At 43.0% G+C, this 10,485-nt stretch overlaps 1 protein-coding gene across 4 annotated transcripts; it reads right to left on the reverse strand.

Annotated features, from left to right (window-relative positions):
• Positions 1 to 5: 5 nt before the first annotated feature.
• Positions 6 to 10,409, reverse strand: odf2a (outer dense fiber of sperm tails 2a). 4 transcript variants are annotated; one of them, XM_020640052.3, is made up of 19 exons: positions 10,274 to 10,409; positions 9,469 to 9,585; positions 9,252 to 9,365; positions 8,750 to 8,938; positions 8,478 to 8,665; positions 8,198 to 8,339; positions 7,920 to 8,048; positions 7,108 to 7,182; positions 6,895 to 6,966; positions 6,693 to 6,809; positions 6,360 to 6,545; positions 6,010 to 6,119; positions 4,888 to 5,023; positions 4,615 to 4,725; positions 4,002 to 4,265; positions 3,110 to 3,210; positions 2,694 to 2,856; positions 2,339 to 2,464; positions 6 to 2,255 (listed from the first exon to the last, which is right to left on the reverse strand). In XM_020640052.3, the coding sequence occupies exons 1-19, from the start codon at positions 10,274 to 10,276 to the stop codon at positions 2,085 to 2,087; spliced, it is 2,514 nt and encodes an 837-aa protein (XP_020495708.2). In that variant the 5' UTR covers positions 10,277 to 10,409; the 3' UTR covers positions 6 to 2,084. The 4 variants fall into 4 exon arrangements, with proteins under 4 accessions (XP_020495708.2, XP_029134330.2, XP_020495707.2 ...); XM_029278497.2 differs by having other exon boundaries at positions 4,888 to 5,044; XM_020640051.3 differs by having other exon boundaries at positions 7,920 to 8,051.
• Positions 10,410 to 10,485: the final 76 nt, after the last annotated feature.

The following is a 10,485-nucleotide window of genomic DNA, read 5'->3' on the forward strand; positions in this document are numbered from 1 at the left end:
CAGGGTTAAAAAAAAGGTTTTTATTTCTGCTTGTAGGTTATCCACAGCTGAATAAGTTATTCAGTCTTATACACATCTTATGAAAAAGCTTACAAAGAAGCATTTGGAATATTTATTCTTATTCTACAGAAATAGTTTGTGAAACTGTAAATACAAAATCACTGTTTTGACACACACTGTCTTGTGATAGCACCAATGTTTCTGCTTCCTTCAGTCAAGGAAGAGCGGTACATTCAAGTACAACTTCTATTATGAATATGGACGGCTTTGGCTACAGAGATATATCTTAATTTAAAAAATAACCTAAAAAGACTTAGTACATACTAGACACAATATGGTGAGTTTCCTGTTAATTCTGGCATTAAAGTCATGAAACTTTTCATTTGACTAGCTAAGGCTTGTCAGAAAGAAACGGATGAAACTTCTGTCATTTTTTGTCAATTAAGTCCAAACTGACATTCGCCCATCAAGCATTTATTAAAGCTTTATTTGGGGCTTTTTAGGTCTTTAATGGAGAGACAGGACAGTGGGTAGAGTCAGGGATCGGGAGAGATAGCGTAGGGAACGACATGCTGGAGTGGAGCCACAGGTCTGGTTTGAACCCGGGCCGCCTGCTTGGAGGACCACAGCCTCCGCACATGGGGTGGACAAACTAACCACTAGGCTACAGGTGCCCCTCCATTATGCATTTTTAAGACAACATCCAGTTTAAATAGGCACAATCAAAAGTTGCTCTTATAAATTATACTTAGTAGTTTTTGGTTTTAAATATCAACAATTGATAATTGTGAACAGTTAGAAGCAATCAATAAAAAGAAGTTGGATGCGTCAGTGTAACCGGGGAGACCGGGGACATTTATTTTTTGACTCTGTCTCTATATATCTGTGTATTTTATATTTATGTATTCTTGCAATTGGTGTCCTTTTTCATTCTCTTTAATTTGTATTTTTCCTGTTAATTTAGTAAAAACTTTCAGCACTAAAAGAGGACAAGTTAGTAGCTGACCTGCAGCAACCAAAAAATGTCTTCAAAGAGATCTTGGAGCTCCTCTCACTCACAGCAAAAGAAATGTTCAGCTGCTGTATATATAGGACGGCAAAAGACAATCGTTATGGTCGAGACAGCTACATAGTTTCCCATTGCATAAATATGAAAAGACAAATACGACACAGGCTCTGTTGTACTTTATGTCACCATGTTGTTTAAAGGTCACGTATTATTCTCGTCTTCAACCAGTGTAAATAAGTCTCAGAGCTCCCTCAAACATGCATGTGAAGTTTCTTGTTTTAATTCCACTCTGATCATGTCTATAAGCCCCTCTATTTCAGCCCTGCTCAGAACAGGCTGTTTCTGTGTCTGTACCTTTAAATATGTAAATGAGCTGTGTCTGACCACATCCCCTCTCTGGAAGGACTTGGGTGTACTCGGGCTTTCTCGCTCCATGTTCTATTGTTTACGGTGAGAAGGCAGACTCAGAGGGCAGAACAAACACCTAGCTGTGGGAGTGTCACCCACCTGGGGGAGGGGTTACTGCCCTTTGTGATGTCATGAAGGGAAAATCTCCAAACGGCCTATTTAAGCACACATTTTCTGAAAAGTAGAGCAGGCAAGAGACGGAGAGGATGGACTTTTCTCATCATTGTGGGATTTGTAGACGGACTAGAGACACATATTAGTGTTAGAAAAACATGGTGAAGTGGATTTTACAGAATATGTGACCTTTAAAATCACCCACTGTTGCAGCAATATTCTCTAGTTGTTTTGTGTAGTGTTAAAAAGCAAAGCTGGTGTGATGAGGCACCATGTTAACATAATTGGGCAAACATATTTGAACTCTACATTTAAGAGCTTTTTGATTACAAAGGATTTCCATGTCTATAAAACTTTTTGATTAAAAGGCATATGCTATAAATCCGTTCTAAACAAATCTTTACTAAAACAAGTCTTCCGTTCTCTCAGCTAATAGCGATGCTGCTCTTCACACATGTATGAAAAAAGCAACCATCCTCCTGACAAACATTGGGCTGTGACGGTACTGTTTGGGAATGTGTGCATGTAATAATACAGTCGTACAGTCTGACTCTCAGATGGGCGAGGGGGCTCGCAGTGAGCTGCTCAGAGCTACATCTCCAAACACGTTAGCATACGAGGCTTTGAGGAACTGCACGTAATTCTGCAGGCTCCGGTTGGTGCTGTCCGACTGCTCCAGTCGATCCTTCACGTCCTGTAATCTGCTCTGGTACCGCCGCTCCACCTGTTGGTCACAAACACACCTTACATATCTACTGGCACAGCTGACGGGCTCAGACTCTGAAAACTATCAACAGAAACCTCTACCTCCTCTTTGCTGCGCTGCAGTTGGTTGATTTCGGAGGTTGTCCTGCTCAGTTGTGTCTCCAGGTCCAGGATCTTAGACTGAGTGGAGCGCTCTTTGGTGGCAGCTCGTTCTCTGGTCACTGACATCTGGAGTTTCAAGACACATTGGAGTCAATTAATGGGTACCAATAAGGAAACAAAATTTACATAACAGTTGTGTACACACATGTAAGCAGTGCTTAAGGCAGAAAACACACAGCATAAAGTATGAGTAAATGCAGAGGTCTTGTTTCTAGTGCAGCAGCTCTAATGACAAATGCCACAGTCTTCTTTGTATGGGCATTTTTTTTTTAACAGTTGTTGTCAGTTTGCAGACCTGTTGTCGAGCATCCTCCAGAGCCTCCTCCAGCTTTCGGCTCAGCAGCGAACATTCCCGTGATTTGTCCTCCAGGCGGAGCTGGTTGCTGTGGATGGTGTCTTCACGTTTGGTTACGACCGCCAGCAGGTTGCTGTTCTGACTGCCAGCCTCCTCCAGCTTCCTGCAAGATCACAACAACAGGATCCGTATTACGATACACTATACCCGACTTACTTTGAGAATGAGCTTACATAGATCCACTTAGGATGGGAAATGTTAACAAATTAAGGCTGAAAACACTGGAGTTATTTTGCTGCAAATTCATCTACGTCATGTCAGCATTATACTTCTCATACATCCCCTAAAGACCCAAACCTGAAGTGTGACTGTCCAGAAAAATTGTGCAAATTGTCACAGCAGAAGTGTTGACTGACCTTTCCAAGCTGTCGACTCTGTGCTGCAGCTGTCTGTTCTCCTCCATCAGCAGCTTGTTCTTCTGTCTGAGAAGCTCCATCTGGCTGCTCTGAGTCTCCACCTAACACAACACAAGACAAGTCTTTGATAACAAGACCTGGACTATTTGTTTTTCTTCTTAAAGCTACACTAAACAAACACTTCCTGCATTTGTAGTGGCTGACAACATAATCTATCAGGGTTGATGAGATATTTAAAGAGGACATATTGTCCTCCTTTTCAAACAGTCCCCTGTGGTCTAAATGAAACATCTGTGCTGTGCTTTGGTCAAAATATAACATGAATCAAGCACCAGAGGAGGTTTGTGACCCTGTATAAACCAGCTCTCTCAGAACGCTCTGTTTTGGTGTGTGTGTTACTTTAAATGTAATGAGCCCCCCCTGAGTTTTCCCTGTAGACGTCGATCCTCTGTAGCCAGAATAAAAATGGTGGCCCTGCACAAAAGTTTTGTTCTAGGCTGGGGGTGGAGTCCATTGGTGGAGATACCAGGAGAGGGGAGGGGACTTTTTTTTTACCAGAATCCCACTGTGACATCACAAGGAGAGCACATTTGAAACAGAGCATTTTTCAGTAGACACAAATTTATGTTCAAAAACACTGTACAAGTGGATTTTTCCAGAATATGTCGCCTTTAAAGAAAAGCCTTTAGTTCATGAAATCAATATGTAATGTGTCCAAAGATGACATAAAATTAAGTCTGCAACTTATGTTCAATTAGATTTAGTACTTGGATTCAGTGTGCTCCAGGAAGGGAAGCCCTCACAAAGTATTAACCAGAGTGTCCTGGTAACTAACTTCTTACATCAGCACTTTGTTATTTTGTGAAGCTAACGTGAGTGTGACTGTTGTGACCTTCATGCGGAGATCCGTCAGTGTTGTGCTGAGCTCCTTGCTGCGTCTCTCTTGGCTGCGCTCCCTCTCCTGAGCCTCCTGCAGCTGCACTTTGGAGCGTCTTAAAGCTTCAGGGAGAGGCTCCAGCTCCGTTAGCCGACCAAGCAGCTGCCTGCGCACCTCCTCGACCTCCTTCTCCAACTCCGCCCGCACCGCCTGCGCCTCCTGCTCCGCCTGAGCCAGCCGGGCACGGTACTCATCTGCCTCAGCGCGCGTATTTCCAACCTGTGAGGCATAGGTTGAATTAAAGAAAGAAAAAGACAAATAGAGTCATGTTTGTTTCTAGTTAAAAAAAAATACTCTTCCTCTGTAACAGAAAGGTCCATCTCTATAGGGATCCTTTCTTTGATTTTAGAATAACAATCTGAGTCAGTCAGAGACAAATCCAAGAAACTTAAGTGGACTTTGTCTGACTGGCAGAATGATGCTGCAGCCATTACAGCCAGTCTCACGGCTGCAGGATAAAAAAAACTACTGCAGCAATTCAAAACCTGTTGTACAAGAGTCTCTGCAGAAGTACAACCTGCTGTGCTGTCACGGTCTCATTGGGTTTAACAAAGAAGTTTTCACACACCTGGATCTTATAGCTGTCCACCAGGCTCTCATACTGCTGGATGGAAGCTTTGACCTGCTGGAGCTCAGACTGTGACAAGGCCAGCTTCTCCTCCACTGTCGACGCTGTTGCCTGATGGATTATTTCATAGTTATTAAATTAACATGACAGTCCCCCCTCCTAATGTAATACAAGTCAGTTTAAGTGGATCAGGGTTTGAGAAACAGGACAGGAAGGACACTGTCCTACGTAGAAAATTATTCTCAGCTCTCTGTGGACAGTCAGGTGTCCCACCTTGAGGGTCTGCTTCTCCAGTTTGGCTGCGGAGCCCTCTGTGGTCAGAGCGTGCAGGTGATCCAGCAGAGCTTCTCTCTCCACTCGACTCTTCTCCTCCGAGCTCTGCAGCTGCTCCGTCAGCTCCGCTACACGGCTGCAACACATCACACCGCAGCTGGCATGTTTTCATTCATTAATGGCAACAAGAGAGGAGTTCAGAACCAGAAGCAACGCTTACTTTTCACAGGTTGATAAACAAAGTCTGATGATTTGAGGGATAATATTTGGATGTTTCTTATGAGCAAACCACCAATGCAAACAGATTCATTCACAGGCCTGACATATCAGATCTTACAGGTTTTTACAATGCTGTAAGATCACTCACTAAGCTAATCTAGTCTAATTTGTTATTTTAGAAGCAATCAACAATAAAAAAAAAGTTTACATCACCATCAGAGATTCTTAGAGACTTGGAATACAGTGACTATAATCTCAAAAATCTTCAAAGAGGATGTTTTATGGCTGAGATATCAATTCACAAGACGTAAGCATGGAAACTATTTGCAGTGAGGTTGTCAAAATATCTGATACTTCAGTAATATTCAATGCAATGCTTTAAAACGATACACTTTATGAACACTCATGGCTGATAAGATTGAAAACTACCACCGATTATTCATACTTTAACCCAAATTTGATGCAAGCGAGAGAGAGAGAGAGAGAGAAGTGGAGGTCATTTCAAATTCACAGGTCAGCAAATTTGACATTTCTTAAGTCCTTTTGGAGTCTCAAAAAGATTAGAAAGTTACATTGATGTGTCTTTCAAACAGACAGAGAGCGGAGGAGGTGACTGTCTAAATTGCAAAATATGTTGCCACATTTCGGAACTGAAACATAGTTAAGCAATCTAGACTGTGCAAGTCTAGATTGTTGTATTGTTGTATCGTTCTATTTAAAACTTCACAGAATAATAAAGAGTGAATGTATAAATTGTCACTAGAGCTGTCCCTTCCATGCATGACATCAGTGATTTGTCTTTCAGATGTTTAAGACTCCTCAATGCAAACTAAACCGGGTGTTTAAACAAAGAAATCTCCAGACTCACGGCATCTGATAATCACAAAAACAAGCTGCTTTTACCTTTTCATCAATGAAACCTCGATCTCCAGTTTACTCTTTTCTCTCACTTCTTGTGCATGTCGACTCTGCCAGCTCTCCGCTGCATTCAGCGCTTCGGTCACCTGTTGCTCCTGGAGGAATAAAAACAAACTTCATGAGTCTCATTTGGGAGATTTGCTTGATTCAGACAGACAGAGAGAACATGTGGGCGTTTGTAGAGAATGAACATAAAGACACATGAATGCCAAAGGAAACAAGAGAACAGTTCGTGATGGACTGTTTGTTAAATATATGGCCTATAACCTCATTAATATATAAACCTAACATGTCTGTGTCTTGAGCAGTCTGTGACTGATCTTTCCAGTCCGTACCAAGTTCAGTAGCTGGACGCTGAGCTGGCCTGCGGTGCCCTCGCTGCGCTCCGCTCTCTGTTTCTGAGCTCTGGTGGCTCGTTTCAGAGCCTCTCTGTCTGAACTCGCCTGCTGCTTCATCCTCTCCAGCTGCTCCTTCAGACGCTCCAGCTCCGCCTTCTGCTGATTGGCTGCTCGCTCCAGATTCTGGACAGATAGAAATCCAAAATCAAAACATCATAACAGGATGGTTTCACACTGCTGTCTGTTTCCAGAGCTGTGTATTAACAATGGTTAGAACATGGTGCGACTGCAGCAGCCTTGACACATGCAGACATACAGAGCATGACAAACCTTTATCTGCACAGAGAGCCGGTTGTTTTCAGCCTCTTTACTCCGGAGCTGTCCTTGTAAATGAGCTCTTGTCGACTCCAGACTCTTCGACAGCTCAGACGTGCTCTTTGCGTTTTCCTTTTTCATAAAAAACCACACATTATGCATCACATACATTCACATCCTGCAACAAGACAAAGAGATGAAACACCAACAGCTGTACCTTCTCAGAGTCGAGGAGTTTGCAGAGCTGATTGAGCTCTCTGTCTTTCTCTTGAAGTTTCACCACAAGATGCTTCAAAAAGAAGAAGAGCACATTTCAAACACAGGAGGAGAAGTCATCATGTCTTATATGAAGATGAAAAGGAACCACTCAAGAAGGGAAAATACTAAATCAGCATGAAACAGAAAGGTAGCCAGCATAGCGTAAACTCACTGCATGTTCTGCCTCTGTGTCGGCCAGTGTCTTCAGTAAAGCTTCTTTCTGCTCTGACAAACGAACCGTCTCCATCTGCTCACAAAAAGTAACACAACAAATAACCATTAGTTATTCTGCTTAATACATTTTTCCACAAAATTCAACCAGGTTCCCACCCAAAGAGCCATCAAAGACTGTCAGCCATCCGCAAACTGAAAGGACTCTATGTTGCCCCCCATCTCCTCCTGCTGCTATATCAGAGCATGATCCATCTTACTGTACTGTTCCACCTGCTTCTTTAACATGTTGTCTGTAAAAAACAAGGCCAAAGTCACACACATCACAAACCACAGCTGCCAGAATAGTCGGTCTCCCCACACCCAACCTAACAGAACTCAATAACAGGGCCATCACACGCATTGCAACCTCAATAGAACAGTACATCACACACCCACTGAACACTCACCTCGCCCCACTTCCCTCAGGACGGAGGTACAGAGGTGCAGAAAGGCTCGCCTCGGCAGGAGCCTGATCCCTGTGGTTATAGCGGCCCTAAACAAAAGGCCTCGCTGAACAGGCCAGAGTGGGAACTCTTGACCTTTTGTCTATCTCTGTTTGTGTTATACTCTGTTTTCTGTGTATAAATATTCTTTGGTGGGACAGTAACGGTGATGTGGAAAAGAATTTCCCCTTGGGGACAATAAAGTCTAAAGTCTAAAGTCTAATACACAGAAAACAAGAATCGACTTTACATACAGCGGGGAATCAGCAGGGAATTTGACTCCTTGGTGTTTGGTTACAGATTTGAAAATGCATTTCAGACACAGTACCTGTGAGCCGTGCTGCTCTCTGAGAAGGTGTCGCAGTGTTCGGTTTGTGGCCTCAAACGTCTCCAGTTTCTGCAGCAGCAAATCCTTTTGACGAGCCAAGACCGAAGACTCAGATCCGGAGAGTTTCTTCTGCTGAGATGGAGACATGAGACAAACGGATCCTTAAACTCTTTAATACATTATCATTTCACGATGAATCATTTCACTTGACTGACGTGGATGTTTTATAAATGTTTCTGTAAACACAGACTGAGGACAAACACCGAGTTCATACTCACATCGCCGCTCCCTCTGCACAGCTTGGAGACCGACTCTCGCAGCTCGGAAACTTGTTTTGCAGCTGCCGTCCCGTCCACCTCGGCCTCCATCAGCTTCCTGAGCAGAGTGTCTTTATCTTTGATCACTCCGTCTCTGTCTAATCTGTGACGACAGAAAGACGGATTCTTTCTGATATAAACCTTTGTATGACTTATTGTAGCACCAGTAATCCTTCTAGAGATTCCTGGTTATTAATAAAGTCTCATGTGAAGCTCTGTGAGAGGGGAGTATGATATCTACCTGCTGTAGTCGCCCTCCTCCATCATCTTCTCCATGGAGTGACGTAGTCGAGTGTTCTCTCGCTCCGTCTCTTCCAGCTCCTTCGTCACCTCCACCAGCTCCTCCTCCTGTTCGGCGATCACCCGCTGGGAGACGCTCAGCTGCTCCGACTGTCGCTCCAGCAGCTGCTCCTTCTTCCGCAGCTCCACCTACAAACACAAACACACAAAACACAAAATGTGACCGATCTTAAAGTTTATCCATGACGGACCTGCTCAGAGGGACAAACTCACCTCGTTCTTCAGAGAGCTGACTTCAGTCATCAAGCTGTCGATCTTCTTCTCATACTGGCTGATTCTCCCGTGCAGACCCTCCTCTTCCTCTGATGTGAGGTCAGCCAATCGCAGCGCAGACTGGGAATGTTCAGGTTCAGGTTCAGGTTCAGGGTGCGGCAGTGAGATCTCAAGGCGGTGTGATGGTCCCTAGGTGCGAACAACACTTTAATAATAAAACCACTCATCTTTGGCTGGATGAATATTTAACAATGCAAAGATAAAATTAATCTCAAGTGGATGTGATTTGAAGCATTGGTAGCCTAGTGGTTAGTGCACCCGCACCATGTACAGAGGCCATGGTCCTATAAGCTGGCGGCCCGAGTTCCAAACCGACCCGTGACTCCTTTCCCTCTCTCTCTCCCCAATGTCTGACTCTATCCACTGTCCTATCTCTGAAAAAAGGCATACAAATCTAAAAAAATAACCCTTACACCTAATCTGAATCTTAAGAACGTGTTACCTCCCACATGTGTGTGGCGTCCCGTATGGAGGCCTTTCCTGGGGGTATCCATGGCACTCGAGTTTTGACCTTGGCTGAGGGATGAAGGATTCCTCTGTCGGCTTTGGCCTTGCTCTTTGAAAGGCAGAAACACGTGAACAAAAATGAGTGGAATGAGTAGCACAAGACTTTTGATAAGTTAATAAAAGAGAAAAGTATCAAAGGGTGCATATCCAACCTGTGGTGTCCTGGTAGGACTGGTCCTCTTGCTCTTCACGTGAACATGGACGGGTGTCGCATCATCAACATGCACATGAATAGGAGGCGAACTTGACCGAATTCTCATTGCTTTCCTCTGGAGAAACACAAGACGACAAGTTTCTCTGTTCACGTCGTCACGATTTAATTTAGTAAGATGTGTCAAACGCATGACATGAAAATCTGAGAGGGTTTGAGGTGCAGCAGATTAAGTCCATGCAAAAATATGTACAAGTATAGTCATCTACTATCCCCCCTAGATATAAGAGGTTAAAGTTTCTATAACAGTATATCTGGGATTTTAATTTCAAGACATTTGTGTAATTGCTGTCCTAAATATAAAACCATCATAAAGGCAAAATCATGGTATTTTATAGTTAACTCATAAGCCATTTTATTTTCTGAATTTTGCAAAGTGTGTGTCTTTGGAATTGAAAATATGGACTATATAAATCAAAGACTTTTAGGGAAAATAAAGTGTAACCTCAAAGTTTGAAGCCAACACAAGCCAATCCCTTTCATAATAAATAATAAGTTAAATCAAAAATGGTAACATCTTCACAAAACAGTCATGCTATAAATATACAACACATACATTAATACTGTTGCATGCAAGCAAATAAATTCGGCTCTATTTATGATACTTGTGGAGGGAGTTTTAGTCTTTAAAATGTATTTTAGCAACATTTATGTTATACATTAGCCTTAAACTAGCTTACCAGCTAACCCTGACAGTAGTTCGTTCAGCCTCTCTCAGTTATTTTAACACGTTATTAAAGTCTTACCATATGAGAAACCACAACACGCTGGTGAGGACTTATAAATATAATTCATGAGCAAAACAGAAATCTTTTAGCAGGCAAATAACGCAGGTAATCGTGAAAGTCTGTGTTGAGGAAAGCTTGGACAAACTTCAACAGATAGTGACGCTAACGTCTCTCTGATTGGGTCGTTTAAAGCACGTGATCAGCGTCTCCGACTGTGATTGGGTTAGAGT

This window comes from Labrus bergylta, chromosome 17 (assembly GCF_963930695.1).
Source record: "Labrus bergylta chromosome 17, fLabBer1.1, whole genome shotgun sequence".
NCBI lineage: Eukaryota > Metazoa > Chordata > Actinopteri > Labriformes > Labridae > Labrus > Labrus bergylta.

Bases quoted from the DNA above. Each gene is read 5' to 3' on its own strand.
- odf2a (XM_029278496.2), bottom strand. The intron at 9,366-9,468 runs GTTGGATATGCA...TGCCTTTCAAAG, and splicing joins GTCCTACCAGGACACCACAG to AGCAAGGCCAAAGCCGACAG. The intron at 6,120-6,359 runs GTACGGACTGGA...TTATTCCTCCAG, and splicing joins GCGTCCAGCTACTGAACTTG to GAGCAACAGGTGACCGAAGC.